Source organism: Diceros bicornis, chromosome 21, assembly GCF_020826845.1.
Source record: "Diceros bicornis minor isolate mBicDic1 chromosome 21, mDicBic1.mat.cur, whole genome shotgun sequence".
NCBI classification, from domain to species: Eukaryota; Metazoa; Chordata; class Mammalia; order Perissodactyla; family Rhinocerotidae; genus Diceros; species Diceros bicornis.
In genome coordinates, this window is record NC_080760.1 from 18,772,102 (window position 1) to 18,791,047 (window position 18,946).

The 18,946-nt window shown below is 39.6% G+C and overlaps 1 protein-coding gene across 1 annotated transcript in view; it reads left to right on the forward strand.

Moving 5' to 3' along the window:
- SPAG1 (sperm associated antigen 1) overlaps positions 1–18,946 on the forward strand; it is a 77,315-nt gene that overhangs the window by 38,446 nt on the left and 19,923 nt on the right. Inside the window, exons 11-13 of the mRNA XM_058564718.1 lie at positions 12,665–13,051; positions 13,385–13,484; positions 18,642–18,794. Coding sequence (XP_058420701.1) covers positions 12,665–13,051; positions 13,385–13,484; positions 18,642–18,794 — 640 coding nt within the window. The remainder of the gene's footprint in view (positions 1–12,664; positions 13,052–13,384; positions 13,485–18,641; positions 18,795–18,946) is intronic.

Sequence of the window (18,946 nt, forward strand, 5' to 3'; positions counted from 1 at the left end):
AAAAAACACCAGCTTTTGATTCATTGGTTTTTCTCTGCTTTTTTCTTTTCCAGTTTCATTGATTTCTGCTCTTTATCATTTCCTTCTTTCTGCTTGTATTGGGTTTATTTTACTCCTCTTTTTCTAAGACACTTGCTCAAGATAGAGGCTTAGAATGTTTATAATGTTCTATCATAGAAAGATAGAAACTTTTTCCCCTAAATAAGCATTTGATGCTATAAGTTTTCTTCTAAGCACTGCTTTGTCTGCATTCCACATATTTTGATGTTGTATTTTCATTGTCATTCAGTTGAAAGTATTTTCTGATTTCACTCAAGACTCTCTCTTTGACCATAAGGCATATTTAATTTCCATATTTTTGAGATTTACTGGTTATCTTTCTGTTATTGGTTTAAGTTTACTTCCAGTAAGATCAGAGAATGTACTTTGTGTTATGTCATTAGTTTTAAATTTGTTAAGGGTTGTCTTATGACACGGGATATGTGATGAATGTTCCATGTACACTTGAAAAGAATGTATATTCTGCAGTTTCTTTGGTGGAGTGTTCTATAAATATCAGTTATATCCAGTTGGTTGATGGTGCTACTCAGTTCTTCTTTATCCCTGCTGATTTTGTTTACTTTTTATATTCCTTACTGGGAGAGGAGTATTGTAGTCTACATTTGTGGATTTGTCCATTTCTCCTTTTAGTTCTATCAGGTTTTGTGTTATACGTCTTGAGGCTGTATTGTTAGGAACATACACATTTAGGATTGCTGTGACTTGTTGGTCAATTGATCCTTTTATCATTATATAATATCCTTCTATCTTTGGTAATTTTACTTGCTTTTAAGTCTACTTTGTCTGATATTACTATAGCCATTTCAGCTCTTGTTGGATTCATATTTGCATAGTATATATTTTCTCATCCTTTTACTTTTAACCTACCTCATTAAAGTGGGTTTCTTTTAGACAGCATACAGTTGGCTCTTGTTTTTAATCCAGTCTTACTAATTCTGTCCTATAAGTGGTATGTGTACACCATTTACACTTAATTAAATATTGAAATGTTTGTATTAGGTCTAACATTGTATTATTTGTTTTTCTGTTTCTTCTCTCTGGTTTTTGTTCTGCTGTTTCCTCTTTCATATTTTCTTTTGGATTATTTGAATTCTGTTTAGTTTTTTATTTTAATTTATTGATTATTTTACTATATTTCTTTACACATTCTTTCAGTGGTCCCACTAGGGATTTATATACACATACTTTTCTTTCCACATTCTACTTAGAATTAATATTTTACCACTTCAAGTGGAATGTAGAAACCTTACCACCAAATCAGTCCCTTTACCCTCACCTCTATGTTGTAGTTATCATATGTGTTACATCCACATTCATTGAAAACTCCATCAGACAATGTTACGATTTTTGCTTTCAATCTTTCTACACATTTTAAAGAATTTAAGAGGAGAGAAACAGTCTATTTTATTTACTCAGATTTTACCATTTCTGTTGTTCTTCCTTCATTCCTAATGTTCCAAGTTTCTTTCTGGGATCAATTCCTTTACATCTGAAGTACTTCCTTTAGCATTTCTTTTAAAGAAGTTCTGCTAGAGATGAATTCTCTTCATTTTCCTTCTTGAGGATGTCTTTATTTCACCTAAATTTCTGAAGGATATTTTTGCTGGATATAGAATTCTAGATTAATAGTTCTTTTTTCAGCATTTTAAACATTTTGTTCTGCTGCCTTCTATCCTCCATGGTTCTGATGAGAAATCCATTGCCGTTCAAATTGTTGTTGCATTATATATGATGCGTTGATTTTCTCTGGCTGCTTTCAAGACTTTTTCTTTGTTTGTATTTTTTTAGCAGTTTGATTATGATATGTCTTGATGTGGGTTTCTTTGAATTTATCCCTTTGGGGTATGCTGAGCTTCTTGAATCTTTAAGTTTATGTCATTGCCACATTTGGGAAATTGTCAGCCATAATTCCCTCAGATGTTTTTTCTGGGCAACACTATTTCTCCTATATACTATTGGGACTGTTATGACACAATTGTTAGACTATTTAGTATTGTCCCACAAGTCCTTGAGGCTCTGGGTTTTTTTTTTTTTTTTTTCAGTTTTTTCTTCTCTTTGTTGTTAAGATTGAAAAATTTCTATTGATCTATATTTAAGTTCACTGACTTCTTCCTCTGTCATCTCAATTCTATTGCACCCATTCAGTGAATTTTTTTATTTTGGTTATTGTATTTTTTTCATTCTAAAATTTCCATTTGGTTCTTTTTCTTGAAATCTTCTATTTCTCTGCAAAGCTTTTTAATCTTTCTATTCCTTTCAAGAGTGTTTGCCTTTATTTCTTGGAGCATGGTTATTATAGCCACTTTCGAGTTTTTGTCCGAGAATTCACAACATCCATATTATCCAGGTTTTGGCATTACTTAATTGTCTTTTCCCTCGCCAAATATTGAGATTCTCTTTCTTCCTCATTTGTTAAATAATTTCGCACTGTATACTAGCACTTTTTAATATTATGATATGTGATTTTCAGTCTTGTTTAAATCCTATGGAAAAATTTTTTTGAAGCAGTTAATCAATCTAGGTAGGTTTGGGTAACAGCTTTCCTATCTGACTTCTGTGGACTATGGTACTAATGTCAGTTTAGTTTCAAAACCTTTGTGGTGCTATTTGCATTTGTTCCATTTGTGCACCATCCCATGACCAGCTGGGGTCTGGGCAATGGTCTTCTCCTGTAACTCACTTCTCGAAATTTTTTGTATGATGTTTAGGGTCAGATTTATGCATATGGATCATCTAGAGGGTGAGCCCAGTTTGTATACAATTTTATTCGATTGTTTTCTTGAGTTCCCTCCTCTCTGTGATTCTTCTATACTCTTTCTGGCTCCCGGGGTTTTCCTTCCTTTTCCTCTGGCTAGAAAGCCAAGCTTTTAATTTCCCTATTCTATGGCACACTTCCCATGGCTGTGTGCCTCTGGGACTGGGCAGCAAGAGGACAGAGAGAGACCAAAAAACAATGGGGACATTCTTGGGACCACAGTTTCTCTGGCCAGAGATAAGAGTTTCTCTCCTTCAAAATTTTAGTTATCTACTTGGCTGCTACTGCCATTGCAGCTGTTGCAGGATTGCCTAGGAGCTAGGATTGGAAAGAATAGAAAAACAAAACAAACAAAAAAGAAACAGGAAATTTCCCCAACTCTCTAGAGTTTGTCTTTTTTTAGATTCCACACATAAGTGAGTTCATACAGTATTTCTCCTTCTCTGTCTGACTTATTTCACTTAGCATAATACTCTCAAGGTCCATCCATGCTGTTGCAAATGGCAGGATTTCCTTTTATGGCTAAATAATATCGCTCTGTGTGTGTGTGTGTGTGTGTGTGTGTGTGTGTGTGTGTGTAACATTTTCTTTATCCATAGGAGTCAACTATCTTTTTGCTTTAGGTAAATAATAGAAGACTTCTCCTGAAGCTCTTTCTGTCCACACCCAGCGCACAGTTTTGGGTTTTGGACTGCCTCTGATCCAGGCTAGGACAAATCAGAGGAAAGAAAAATTAGAAATTCCCTGCTGGTTTAGTTCTATTTCAAGTTCTAGTTCCTTTCCCTAGTCGGCCTGCTACCATTTACTTTTCAGTGTCTTCATATAGCTGTTTCATGGATTCTGTCCAGGTTTATTGTTATATTCAGTGGAGACACAGGATGGAGTGTGTTTATTCCCTCTTGCCAGGAACTGCCCTTCTTGTTACTGTTTATTTTTTTTGAAAGATTAGCACATTCGAAGAACTATGAAAGTGCTTTACATAGGTTATTTTATTTAATCCTCAAGGAAGCTATAACTATCCATATCTTTATAGATTAGGCATTGGAAACTTAGAAAGGTTATTTGCCGCATTTGCCAGGTTGTAAGTCACATGGTTAGGGTATGGCCCCAAATCTGTGTGACTCCTAAGTTTATCTCTTATAAGTCCTTACTAGATGCCAACTAAGAAAGTACAGCTTCGCTAAAACCCAGGCTGACCATCGCCAGGCTACACTGTCAAAGAAACAGATATAATTTGGCATTTATCCACTGTTGTGCTCACTGACATTGTACCAAGAACTCTTATCAGAGGCTGAACCTATGTTGAAGGAGCAAGTGAGTTAATGACTAATGTGAGAATTTTTGATTAAAAAATGGGCAGAGGAACTGAACAGACATTTTTCCAAAGAAGACATTCAAATGGCCAATAGTTACATGAATATGTGCTCAACATCACTAATCATCAGGGAAATACAAATCAAATCACAATGAGATATCACCTCACACCTGTTTGAACAGCTATCAGCAAAAAGACAAGAGATAACAAGTGTTGGTGAGGATGTGGAGAAAAGGGAACTCTTGTGCACTGTTGGTGGAAACGTAAATTAGTATAACCACTATGGAAAACAGTATGGAGTTTCCTCAAAAAATTAAAAATAGAACTACCATATGATCCAGCCATCCCATTTCTGGGTATATATCCAAAAGAAATGAAATCGCTATCTTGAAGAGATAGCTGCACCCCAGTGTTCATTGCAACATTATTCCCAATAGCCAAGACTTGTAAACAACGTAAGTGTCTACCAATGGATGAATGGGTAAAGAAAATGTTACACACACACACACACACACACACACACACACAGAGGGATATTATTTAGCTATAAAAGGAAATCCTGCCATTTGCAACAGCATGGATGGACCTTGAGAGTATTATGCTAAGTGAAATAAGTCAGACAGAGAAGGAGAAATACTGTATGAACTCACTTACGTGTGGAATCTAAAAAAAGCCAAACTCTAGAAATAGATCTACTGTATGATCTATTTCTATCCAGTATGTGGAATCTATAAAAATTCTGTAGTATGTGGAATCTAAAAAAAGCCAAACTCTAGAAATAGAATGCTGGTTGCCAGGGGCTGGGGGATGGAGGTATTGGAGAGAAGTTGGTTAAAGGGTACAAATTTCCAGTTATATGATGAATAAGCTCTGGGGCTCTAATATACAGCATTGTAACTATAGTTAACAATACTGCATTGTCTACTTGAAAGTTGCTGAGAGAGTAGATCTTAAATGTTCTTACTACAAAAAAAAAGGGAGGTATGTGAGGTGATGGATGTGTTAAGTTATTGTGGTAATCATTTTGCAATATATATGTGTACCAAATCATCATGTTTTACACCTTAAACTTACACAACTTTGTATGTTTATAATTTAATAAAGCTGGGAGGACAAAAAAGATACTAAAAGGCCCTCCTCACAAATAGAGATAAACAAACAGGAAAGGCCTAATCATTAAAATTACTTCTATGATTTGAAATCTGAGTCAAGATTGTTGTAGTGTAATATCATTTAACAGATTGATAAGATGTTTCTCTCTGAGTTAGGTGGTTATTCCTAAGGTGAATCCCATAGAGAAGCAATATTCCCATTCAGATATCCAAGCAGCCAGAGCTTTAAGAGAACCATTTCTGATCCAGTCATTTGTGCCACCCGATAATTATTTTGTAAATTAGAGAATAAATAAAAATATGTAAGGTTCAGGGGCCGTCCCGTTGGCCTAGCGGTTAAGTTAGCATGCTCCTGCTTTGGAGGCCCAGGGTTCGCAGGTTTGGATCCTGGGTGTGGACCAACACACTGCTTGTCAAGCTATGCTGTGGTGGTGTCCCATGTAAAGTAGAGGAAGATGGGCACCGATGTTAGCCCAGAGCCAATCTTCCTCAGCAAGAAAAAAAAAAAAGGAGGAGGATTGGCATCAGATGTTAGCTCAGGGCTAATCTTCCTCATACACATACACACAAAAATAAATAAATAAATAAATAAATAAATAAATAAATAAATAAAAATATGTAAGATTCAGAAAACAAAAATACCTTGATGGGAAGAATATAAATTTTTTTTTTTGGTGGGGAGGATTGGCCATGAGCTAACATCCGCTGCCAATCTTCCTCTTTGTGCTGAGGAAGATTGGCCCTGAGCTAACATCTGCGCCCATCTTCCTCCATTTTTGTGTGTGGCACACCACCACAGCATGGCTTGATGTGTGGTGCATAGGTCCACACCCGGGATCCGAACCTATGAACTCCAGGCCACTGAAGCAGAGCACATGAACTTAACCACTGTGCCACCAGGCCATCTCTGGAAGAATATAAATTTTAAGACCGGTTGGTTCCCTTCTATCAGGAAAGCAAATCAAGATTAGGTGGAATAAATGGCTAGAAGCTCAGAAGTAAGCCTCTTATTTATTTTTCTCTTGCTGAGGAAGATTGTCCCTGAGCTAACATCTGTGCCAGTCTTCCTCTATTTTGTGTGTGGGTCGCCGCCACAGCATAGCCGATGAGTGGTGTAGGTCCACTCCTGGGATCCGAACCTGCAAACCTGGGCTGCTGATGCGGAGCATGCGGACTTAACCACTAGGCCATGGGGCCGGCCCCAGAAGTAGTCCTTTTATAAAGATTTTATTTATTTATTTACCCCCCAAAGCCCCAGTGGATAGTTGTATGTCACAGCTGCACATCCTTCTAGTTGCTGTATGTGGGACACGGCCTCAGCATGGCTGGAGAAGCAGTGTGTTGGTGTGCGCCTGGGATCCGAACCCGGGCCGCCAGCAGCGGAGCGGACGCACTTAACCGCTAAGCCATGGGGCCAGCCCAGAAGTAGTCCTTTTAAAATGAAATAACATCAATAGAATTATCTTATGCTCAGCTCTACCAAGTTCCATTGTTAGATGACATGTAAAAAGAGCTTCTGGAGTCTTAGACAGGACAGGAGAAATCCAAGTCACTTTTAGGAAAATGTGAAAGCCCAGAAGGATGTTATCAGGTTGGAATCATGTGTTTCCCTATCCCACCACATTCCAAGAAAGAATTCTTAGTCATTATGGGGTATGATGTAGGGAGTCCTGAAGACCGTGGGAAAATGCAGCAATTAGTGTTTTGTCACCTTAGCTGACTGACAGTGCTGCTCCCCTGCGAGCTCCACTTGGGTTGGCCAGGCCCAGTTCACCCAGACTGAGGTATAGCATAACCAATGGATTTAATTTAGCAGCTGACAATTACTGAGCACCTACTCTGTGTCAGGTACTGAGATAAGACAATTGATAGGCTTTCTCACCTGTCCTTCTAAGGATGAGAAATATATGCCTAGTTGCCAGGCTGATTAGATCTGGGGATTTGAGTTCATGGCTTGCACAGAAACTCTCCATTTATTTATGTTTTCCTTCCCTAGTAGAGAGCAGTTAGAAGTGGCCATCATCATACAAGTGTAGCTGTCAGAGACTTTGGTATTTATTCTGTCTCTTTATAGAGTCTGTGAGCAGTGATCAGAGGAAAGTAAGCATCTAGGTCCCTTGTAGTGCTGTTGCTTATTCCCCACTGAAAAATGAAATATAAGAAAATAAAGTCACAAACCAAAGAATAAAATATAGATAAATATTTCTCTTGTCCTAGAATTGGCAGGATCAGGAGGGTGGAAGGGTGTGGATTTCAAAGAGTTAAAACAATAGACAAAATCATAAACAGAAAGGTGAATGATTTTGATTATGTAAAAATGAAAAACCTGTATAAGTCAGATGCTATAAAAAAAATTAAAAGGCAAATGACAAACTAGGAAAAATGGCAAGGAGTCGATAACCTTATAATATGAAGAGCTTTTATGAAACAATAAGAAAAAGTTAAAGAGCCCAGTACCAGCATGAACAAAGCATATGAACAGATAAATTGCTAATGAAAAAATTAAATGATCAATAAATTTTGTATTACTAATGAAAAAATGAAAATTAAATATAGATTTTTTTCTCCCATCAAATTGGCCAAGATAGAAAAAAAAAACTGAAGTATCCTCTGCTGTCAAGGGTAAGCTGAAATAAGCACTCTTTTTTAAAAATTGAAATATAACTCATGTATCATAAAATTCAACCTTTTCAAATTCAGTAGATTTTAGTATATTTACGAGATTGTGCAACCATCACCACTGTCTAATTCCAGAACATTTTTATCATCACAAAAAGAAATCCCATACCTGTTAGCAGTCACTCCCGTCTCCCCTTCCCCTGGCAACCACTAATCTACTTTCTGTCCCTATGGATTTGCCTATTCTGAATTAAATGGAATCACACAATATGTGACCTTTTGTGTCTGGCTTCTTTCACTTAGTGTAGTGTTTTCAAGTTCATCCATGTTGCAGCATGCATCAGTACTTCATTTCTTTTTATGGACAAATAATATTCCATTGCATGGCTAATACCACATTTTCTTTATCCATTCATCAATTGATGGACATTTGGGTTGTTTCTGCTTTTTGGCTATTATGAATAATGCTGCTGTGAACCTTCACATGCAAGTTTTGTGTGTGTGTGTGTGAACATGTTTTTTATTTTCTTGGGTATATACCTAGGAGTGAAATGCTGGGTTATATGGTAATTCTATGTTTAACTTCTTGAGAAACTGCCAGACTGTTTTCCAAAGTGGCTACACCTTTTTGTATTCCCACCAGCAATATATGAGGATTCCAATTTCTCCACGTTCTTGCAAACACTTGTGATGGTTTGCCTTTTTAATTATAGCCATCCAAGTGGGTGTGAAGTGGTAACTCCTTATGGTTTTGATTTGCATTTCCATAATGACTAATTATGTTGACCATCTTTTCATGTGTTTATTAGCCATTTGTATATATCTTCTTTGCAGAAATGTTTCTTCAAGTTCTTTGCCCACTTTAAAATTAGATTATTTGTCTTTTTATTGTTGCATTGTAAGTGTTTATATATTCTGGATACTAGACCCATATCAGATATATGATTTGTACATAATTTCTCCCATTCTGTGGGTTGTCTTTTTACTTTCTTGATAATGTCCTTTGATGCACAAAAGTTTTTAATTTTGATGGAGTCCATTTTATCTATTATTTCTTTTGTTGCTTGTGCCTTTGGTGTCATATATAAAAATCCATTGTCAAATCCAAGATCATGTAGATTTACCCCTATGTTTTCTTCTAAGAGTTTTATGATTTTAGTTATTACATTCAGGTCATTGATTTATTTTGAATGAGGGAGAAGGAGTCCAACTTTTGTTTTTTAGCATGTGGAAATCCAGTTGTCCCAACACCATTTGTTAAAGAGACTATTCTTTCCCCATTGAATGGACTCGGCACCCTTGTCAAAAATCAATGGGTCATAGATGTATAGGTTTATTTCTGGACTCTCAACTCTATTCCATTGGTCTCTATGCCTATCCTTTTGCCAGGACAACACTGTTTTGATTGCTGTAGCTTTTAGTGTGTTTTGAAATCAGAAGTGTGAGTCCTTTGATTTTGTTCTTCTTTTTCAAGATTGTTTTGGCTGTTCTGGGCCTCTTGTAATTCCATATGAATTTGAGGAGCAGCTTTTCCATTTCTGCAAAAAAGGCTGTGGAATTTTGATAGGGATTATGTTGAATCTGTAGATTGCTTTGGGTAGTATTGGTATCTTAACAACATTAAGTCTTCCTGTCCATGATCAAGAGATATCTTTCCATTTATTTAATTTCTTTCAGCAATGTTTTGTAGTTTTCAGTGTACAAGTCTTTCACCTCCTTGGTTAAATTTATTCCTAAATATTTTATTCCTTTGGATGCTATCGTAAATGGAATTGTTTTTGTAATTTCCTTTTGGATTGTTCATTGCTAGTGTATAAAAACAACTGATTTTGTATGTTGATCTTGTACCCTGAAACTCTGCTGAATTTGCTTATTAACTCTAGTAGTGGTTTGTGTGTGTGTGTATTATTCTTTGGGAATATATATACATACATATATATTACAATATTTTATATATTATATATATGTAATCCCAAAGAATCTCTCTCTCTATATATAATCATGTCATCTATGAATAGAGATAATTTTACTTCTTCCATTCCATGTGGATGCCTTTTATTTCTTTTTCTTGTCTAATTGATCAGGCTACAACTTTCAGTGTAATGTTGGTAGCTGCGGTGAAAATGGCATCCTTGTCTTATTCCTGATTATCAGGGGAAAGCTTTCAGGATTTCACCATTGAGTATAACGTTAGCTGTGAGTTTTTCATAAATGTATTTTATTGTGTTGAGAAGTTTCACTTCTGTTCCTAGTTTTTATCCTAGTGTTTTTATCATGAAAGCATGTTGGATTTTGTCAAATGTCTTTTCAGTGTCAGTTATGATCATGTGGTTTTTCCCCTTGTTCTATTAATGTGGTGTGTTGTATAGATTGATTTTCCACTGTTGAACTACTCTTCCATTCTTGAGTTAAATCCCACTTGGTCATGGTACATAATGCTTTTATTTATTTATTATTATTATTATTATTATTATTATTTTTGTGAGGAGGATCAGCCCTGAGCTAACATCCATGCCAATCCTCCTCTTTTTTGCTGAGGAAGACCGGCTCTGAGCTAACATCTATTGCTAATCCTCCTCCTTTTTTTTTCCCCAAAGCCCCAGTAGAGAGTTGTATGTCATAGTTGCACATCCTTCTAGTTGCTGTATGTGGGACGCGGCCTCAGCATGGCTGGAGAAGCGGTGCGTCGGTGCGCGCCCAGGATCTGAACCCTGGGCCGCCAGTAGCGGAGTGCACGCACTTAACCGCTAAGCCACAGGGCCGGCCCTATAATGCTTTTAATATGCTGTTGGATTCAGTTTCCTAGTATTTTGTTGAAGATTTTTGCATCTACCAGTTACCCAAACTACCCCACCCAAGGCTACTGAAGTCCTTTGGTCTTTAGATCTAATGGTTCCCTTTAGTCCTTAGGCAGTCAACATTGTTGGCTGTCCCTTCCTTTGATATTTGTTATTGTTGACTCCTTTCTCCCTGAAATACTCTTTCTTCTTAGTTTCTGAGGCAGAATACATTTCTAGGTACTCCTCTGTCTCCACTGGAGATTCTTCCTCTGGTCATTCTTTAAGTGTTAGTATTTCTCAGGGATCCTTTAGAAGATCTGAGTGACCCCATCCACACCCAAACCTTGATGATCCTTTAAATGCCAGCAACTCCCAAGTCAGTGTCTCTAGATAAAGCCACTCCTCTGATCTACATTTGGAGCCACCTCCTGAACAACTCCTCTGGAATGTCCCACAGGTAGTGCAGTGCCCAACAGGACTCACAGGTCTTTCACGTTCGGACCTCTGCTTACCTTTGCAGAGACTGGCAAAGGTGTCCAGGGACATTTCAATCTTAAGGAAAGAGGTGCAGCTTTGTATTCAGTTCGTTTCATTGGAATCCCAGTTATGCTGGTTTCTAGCTCTTTGTTTAAGCGAATTCCTTACCTTCTTCCTTGTGTCTCTTTTGCCTCATTTGTAAAGTGGAGATGATAATACTTGGTACGAGGATTAATGATAATGAAAAATGATAATGTATGTAAAGGTCTTGACCCATATTAAGTTCTAAATAAACAATACTATTTAGTAATAGTATTGGTCAGACAAGGGGATGGAAAATAATACGAATTTGTCCATTGTTTCTGCTGACACTGACTTGTGCTCCCACATGTTTTTATGACGGGTGGGGACTTGAGTAGCAGATACCAGATGAAGAGGACTGGCGCCTTGCTCTAATATTCCTACTGGGTCCAGTCTGGGGACCTATGGCTATAACAAGATCTTTTTATTGTTTTAATAATTAAGCCCCTTTTAGTTAGTGATCCAAAATTGGATGTTATTCCGCTGTACAGAAAACTCTATTTATTAGTGTGTTTTTATACTCAATGCTTGCCTTATGGTGACGATCCATTGATTTTCATTTAAATATTTGTGGTTTTTCTATTCTGTCTGTGCTTCAAATCCTGGCTTTACCATTCATGAAACAGAATGGAAAATATATCTATTAAGAATCAGATTTGAACTTGTTAAAAAAAGCTTAGAAATCTCTGTAGTCTTTAAGTGCTTTTTAACAGTGCTTTGAAATGATGAATTGCTTTAAGTATTGATAAGACACCACCCATCAGTGAAATATTTATACATCATTTTCATATTTTAAAAATAGTAGATTCAGTAATCAATTATTAAAGGTATGATTAATACATGAAATCTTTCAATCAAGATCAAAGAAATTTACAATCTTTTTAAGGCTCACTTGAAGCTCAAAATATTAGGTACTTATTTTATGTGACTTCTTTGCTAAATTCACTTTAAAATGACTTAAAAATCACTTGGACTTTATTTTTCTTTCAAATGATCTTTTTCTCCCAGTCCTCTAAAATGGGGGTACCCTAACCTTGGGTGCAATTAGTGTATTCAAGTTTTAATAACTTCATTCAATCATAAATTATAAATAGAAAAAAAGTATATATTTTCTAAGATCTATCTCGGCACATAATGCTTTGATGAAGTTAGGATTTCGAAATGCCGGTTTTCACGTCACAAGCCCTTCAGCGTTTAAAGAGTTAAATACGGGCTTGGCTGCTGTCCTGGCCGGGGAAGCCCCAGGGGCTCGGGAGCCCCCGGCCTCCGCAGCCAGCGCTGGGGCGGACGGACCCCGGAGGGCCGGAACCGCCGCGCTCCGCCGAGGGGCGGCGCCAGCCCGGCTTCCCCGGCGAACACGCCCCTGCGGGCGGCGGCGCCGCGCCTTTTCGCCGGGCACCCCCGCGGCCTCGGGTAGTTTCTCCTGATGATGCAAACGCTCACTTCCCGCATCTACTTCCCACAGAGGCCGCCGAGCCGACGGGAGCCGGGCGCGCCGCCGAGCCGGGCGCCATGGGCAACATCCAGAAGAAGCTGACCGGCAAAAGCGAGGGCGGCAAGCGGCCGGAGAGGGGCGCGCCGCGGCGGGGCCGGGCGCCCGGGGCCGGCGCGGACAAGCGGGGCCGCCCGCCCGCCCCCGCGACGCCGGGCAGCGCCAACGGGCACCCGGGCGGCGGGCGGGGCGCCGGGGACCCCGCCGCGGCCGCCGCGCTCCCCGGTTCCGGCGCGCCGCCGCCCGCCCCGGTCAGCCCCGCCGGCCTGAAGAGCCAGGGCAACGAGCTGTTCAAGAGCGGCCAGTTCGCCGAGGCGGCCCTCCGGTACTCGGCGGCGATAGCGCAGCTGGAGCCTGCAGGTGAGGGAGCTCCACCGCGGGAGAGGCGCAGGCACTTCCTGAATGACAGGCGTTTGCGTCTGTACATTCCTTCCTGGTGACCCAGCGCGGTGTGACCTGATCGCCGGGAGCAGTCCTTGGAATGCGTAGCATGTGCCCGGGCGAGGCAGGTTTGGTGTGTCCCTTACGGGCTTTCCCTGTGGCCAGTGCGGGCACAGCCAGCTGCTCGGAGCTCTGCATTATCAGCAGTCTGTAGGACTGCGGTGCCCCTGGAGACCTCTGTTGTCATCTCATTCTGGTGAACTGTGATTTTGCTAATGGATTTTAACTGTGTTTAATTAAATGTGATTTTAGGAAGTGGAAGTGCAGATGATCTAAGTGTCTTATATTCAAATAGAGCAGCGTGTTACCTGAAAGAAGGAAACTGCAGTGGATGTATTCAAGATTGTAACAGGTAAACTGCCCGTGTTCAGGTTTGTCGAGAGATTATCATTTCAGTGTGATGAGTGCAGCATTTAATATCCTTCTAAATTTTCTGCATAAGAGTCTAATTTCTTAAGACAGTTTTAAGGTATGTGAATTGATTAATACATAAAAATCATAAATTCTGTTTCACATATGAAGACAGTTATAGAAGATTGTGCACACTCCTTTCATTTCCACTGCTGCTACGTTAGTGCATGCTCTCTTCATAGCAATCCTAGACTCCTGGAGAAGCCTTCTACCTACTCTCTTTGCCTCCTCCAGTCCACTGTAGCATCAGAATAACTTTTCCTGAAGCATTATTTTGTCCAGACTGTTTCAAACAGGTGTTCAGTGGCTCAGTATGGTCTTCCAAACAATTATGAACTCCTCTGTCACCGCGTTGCCCCCAAAACAAGCTTTCTGCTCCCATTTGGTCCACTGTCTGTAATGCTGTCTGTACATCTTTGCTTCTGAAATCCCTGCTCAGCTGCTCTCTCCTCTGTCTTCCTGGTCACCTCAGGTCCCTGGTCATTGGCACGTCTATAATGCTTGCACTGTCACTGTTACACGTGTAGGTACTTGTGTCATCCACTGCATCAGATTGTAAGCTCTTTGAGGTCAGGAACCATGTTTTACACAGGTTTGCATCCCACAAGCATGGCAGTCACCCATGGTACTCAACAAGTTACATGCTGAGATGGATGAATATATTTACATGAGTAAAAAGTATTGTGTTCTTTAACCATTAAGTAATAAGCCTGCTTCAGGAGCCCTTTGGAAAGAAGCTTTTATTAGTGCATCTACAAAATAAGAAGTCGTATGTCCTGGTTTGACCTTCACAGTCTTGGTTTACTCCTCTTATCTGGTATAATTATTAATATCACCCCTTTTCACTCTCTGAAGCCCTAGTTTGGACAGTAACTTATGTGGACACCCTGATTATAAGGTGAACAATTTATTATTTTTTTCATTGGTCGTATCAGTTTACCCATATGGGTAAAAACTTGCTAGTATCTGTGTGTGTACAGTCTAAAAAGAATGCCTTGAGGTGCTTGGATTTTTTGCGAATTTTACGTATTCAAATTTAAAATAAATAATATTTATATTCACTTTGGCCTGTCTTTAGATCCCATCCACTGTTGCGCTAGCTCACACTAGCTAAGTGTTACATTTTCAGGATTTCGTGAGCTGGTTGAAGTCAAGCTGGTAGCTTGAGATCTGCCGTGGTTGGAGTACTAATACCATGAAAATTGGCAAATGCCACAAATCTGGGCTTTTTTCCCAGGAGAGCTGGTTGTTAAACATTTACCACTGCCCATAACTAACAAATAAGACCATGTGAATTTGCAGAATATCAGGCACGTTGTGATTTGCGGCCAAGAACCTTTCAGCTCAAGTGTCTGTTGCTAATACGTTACCCTTCCGACTTGTCTTACGTCTTCTTACAGTGAGCAAGTTCAGAACTCTTTAGTTAAAACTTGGGACCCCTACAGTTAGGGGCTACTTAAAACAGTGGACTCACTTTGTCTTTCAGTGAGATCATTTAAGGTGGCAGACATTTTCTTGCTAAAATGTGTTGTGTTTCAGTGTGGGCCCAGGAGGTAGTCAACGATGGTACTCCAGCCCTGGTGTCTAGGGAGGCTAGAATGGAGGTTTATCCTGGGGGAGAGCAGGAGATGGCCTGCGGGGGAGGGAGGTGGGCAGTGCTTTAGGTAAGGTGTCTTGAGATAAGAGCTGTGTTCTAGGCTGAGAAATCTGGCTCTGCTCGTTGGTACTGACCTCCCTAGAGATCGGCCTACTTAGGTGTTTTATTTGGTCCCTGGCATTTGAGTTCCAGCGTAAGGGGCCTGGGATGATTTTACTCCAAAACAGTGATTCTCAGTCTCATTTTAATGCCAAAGAAACCATGATTTGCTTTTGTGAACATGTTGAAATATGGATATGTTTAAATCTGTATGAACTAGGAATCATTTATTAGCAGAAATATGACTGTGTTTCTCTTTACCTCAAAAAGATTGCATACATTTTAAAGGAAGCCTATTTTTTAGTTTTTCAGTTCATTATCTTTGCTCCTTGGAGAGTTGTTTTGTGTTCCAGGAGCCCTTATTACAAGACAAGTGGTAGCAGGAGTCAAACATCAAAAAAGAAAAACTCATGGGGGCAAAATTTTAAATAAGGGGGAGGTGGGAACCTATGAAATAACCATGCATTGTGGGGGAAAAGTATTTGATTTTTAGTGTCTGAACTCCCGGGGCCCACGCTGAAGCACTCCTGAGAGGTTTCCCAGGGGCATGTCAAGAGAGAGTCACTGCTGGGCGGGTAGTGTTTGAGGAGCTCCAGGGGCTCCGCCCTGCCCCTCTCCTCACCACAGGCTTCCAGGTGGAATGTGGAACAGGGTTATGATGCCTAAGCAAAAGTTTAAAACCATTATTCTAGAAATTACTTCTTATTCTCTCATAATTATCAGCTAAAAAAAATCTTCACTTTTCCCATCTGTCAGAGAACCTTTTTAGGTTAACTAAACCACACGGAAAATCTTTCAGTGACTTTCCACTGAGGATATTTTGACAGACTCAATGCGAATGAATGTTGCCTAGTAATTCTCTGGTCTTGCTCGTCTTTGCTGCTCTCTGACAGACTTGAAATTAGAAGACTCTCTAGGGTCTTAACTGTGTTAACTTGAATAGTTAAACTTTTCTAAACTCGGGTTTAAAAGTTCTCTATGTTTGTTTGTTTTTATGAATAGATGCTTTTTTTTCCTAGTGGAATTTCCATTTATAAGCTCATATTCGTTTTCAGGATTGTCGTTAAAGAGAAAAAGCCTTGCATATACTAGTCAGGGGTGCTAAAAATTATATGCATCATCTCAATTTTAGATTCCACACCTTTCTCAGGGCCATCTTGAGTGGATAAATAGCGTCTTGGTCAGTGGAAGTCTGGTGAAATGGGGGTAGTCATGTGGCTGTGAAGTATTTATATATTTACAATTTCTAATTTCTGTTCGTGTTATTAATATCCGCTAAGCATTAAACTAAGCTAGATTTAAGGCAATGGTACATGTGATAGATCCTGTTGCCCAGAGATCTGTTTTCTAATGTTTTAAGTGTTTTTACTTGATTTTAATTTTATTTTTTAAATAACTTTTACTAGTACAAAAGTAACACATAGCTATTATAGAAAAAATTTTAAAACCCAGGACAGCACAAAGGAGGTCATTAAAATCACCCATAATCTTAACACCTAGGCAGAGCAAAATTGGTTCTTTTTCAGAGAGATGAAGCTTATTAGGTTTAATGACATTTGTAGAACAACTTCAGATTTCAGGAGCACACCCACACATGGAGTTGAGTATCTGTACAATGTGGAGAATTGTGGAGGAGTTTGAGTGGCAGATGACTCCAATCCCCTTATTTGTAGTGTTTTTGTGTGTGTTTGTGGTAGAAAGAGTGTGGGCTCTGAGGGTTCATTCCGGAGGTGCTTGCTGAGTGCCTCTCATGGCCCCAGCATTGATCTAGGCACTGGGAATGTAGTGGTACTCAGGATAGGCAATGCCCTTGCCTTTTTGAAGCTTAAATTCAAAAGAACTGACATGTGGGCAGAGTGCTCCATGTGTCTCTCCATTTCTTCACCTGCAAAATGAACGTACTAATATTTACCTTTCAGACTTGTTGTGAGATTAGATGAGAAAGTCTACAGTGGCTAGCACATAGCAAATGTTCTATCAGAGCTTCCTCCTTGCCAGGTCACTGTAGACAGGAATAGATAGCAGATCTCTAAGACTATTGGAAAAAAGTAAAGCAAAGCAGCCCTCACTCATGCTTTCCTGCAGCAAGTTAAGTATCTGATATGTAAGCTGCTTGTAGCATCGAGTTAACCGGAAAGCAAACCTGCAGTCCCCCGTGTGGAGAGTCTGCTGCGGATCTCGTTAGTGGGTTACACAGAAAGCAGGCTCTTCATAGCATCTCTGCACAAAGTCCTTCTTTGCAGTTTCAGTTCATTTTGTTAAAACTAAGAGTACAATAGTTTTCATTTGTAAATTTGGTCTTTTGATTGTATGCTTTATTTCAGAATACAATGAAGTACATTAAGTAGTGAAGTAGCTGTAAACAGTTACTTCAAACAAAATCAAGGAACATAACCTTGGAATATATCTCTAGTGATATTGGAAATACTTCATAAACTAAACAGTGCAAGACGAAAATTCATGACTTACAAGAAATCATTGTATGCTTGCTTCCTTGATTCCCTCTGGTCTATTTTTGAAGACTTTTGGCAGCAAGTAAATCATGATAAACTATATTAAGTTTAAGAAAGCTGATTTTCAAAATGTAATGCAAGTTTTTGTGGTTCTGTGCTAAGGTGCTTTATTAAATATGTTGTTAGTGCTGTTGAGTCAGTTCCGACTCCTAGCGATCCTGTGTACAGCAGAGCAGAATGTTGCCCAGTCTTTTTCCCCATCCTCTCACCTTCTGGCGGTATATCAGACAGTGCTCCACTGCTATTCATAGGGTTTTCATGGCCAATTTTTTCAGAAGTGTGTGGCCAGGTCCTTCTTCCTAGTTTTAGTCTGGAAGCTCCACTGAAACCTGTCCACCATGGGTGACACTACTGGTATTTGAAATACTGGTGGCATAGCTTTCAGTATCATGGCAACACTCAGCCACCGCAGTAAGACAGCAACAGACGGGTGGTCATTCCTGACTGGGGAATGAACCCGGGCCACCAAGGTGAGAGCGCCGAATCTTGACCACTAGACCACCAGGGCTGGCTATTAAACACATAAATGCAAATAAAAATTTTCTTTTTAATCTGTCAATAACAAGAATCTGTTGAAAGCCTACTCTGTGCCTGGTGCCGCGGCAAGCTCTGTGCCGGCCTTGAGGAGGGTGAGGCGCGCTGCCTGCTGCCGGGAGCTCGGGCCTGGTGGGGGAAGTAAATCGTGAGTGCTTTGGTGCCGGTCTAAAAGAAAGGGAGTGACTGCAGGTTTGATTGCTCTGCTACTCTGGGTTTGCCTTTCTGGTATGTTGCCAGGTCTCCACGATGAAATATCAGATATGTATGTTTTGGGGAGTCCAGTACTATAGTTAGTATAAGTTAAAGACTTATTTGTAAAACAAATGACGTGTAATATTTTTGTCTCCTTTAGGGCTCTGGAACTTCATCCCTTCTCAATCAAACCTCTTCTTCGACGAGCAATGGCCTATGAAACTTTAGAGCAGTATCAGAAAGCTTATGTGGATTACAAAACAGTGTTGCAAATAGACTGCGGAATCCAGCTAGCAAATGACAGTGTTAACAGGTAACTTAATCTGAGGCAGCTACCTGAGGTCTAGTTGTTTTATAATGTAATTCGATTTTTTTTCTTCCCCTCCTTCAAGAATGATGTCGAAGTGTAGACGTGTTCTCAGTTATTTACTTTATATGAATGATTGCCTTCTTTCACTCCATCAA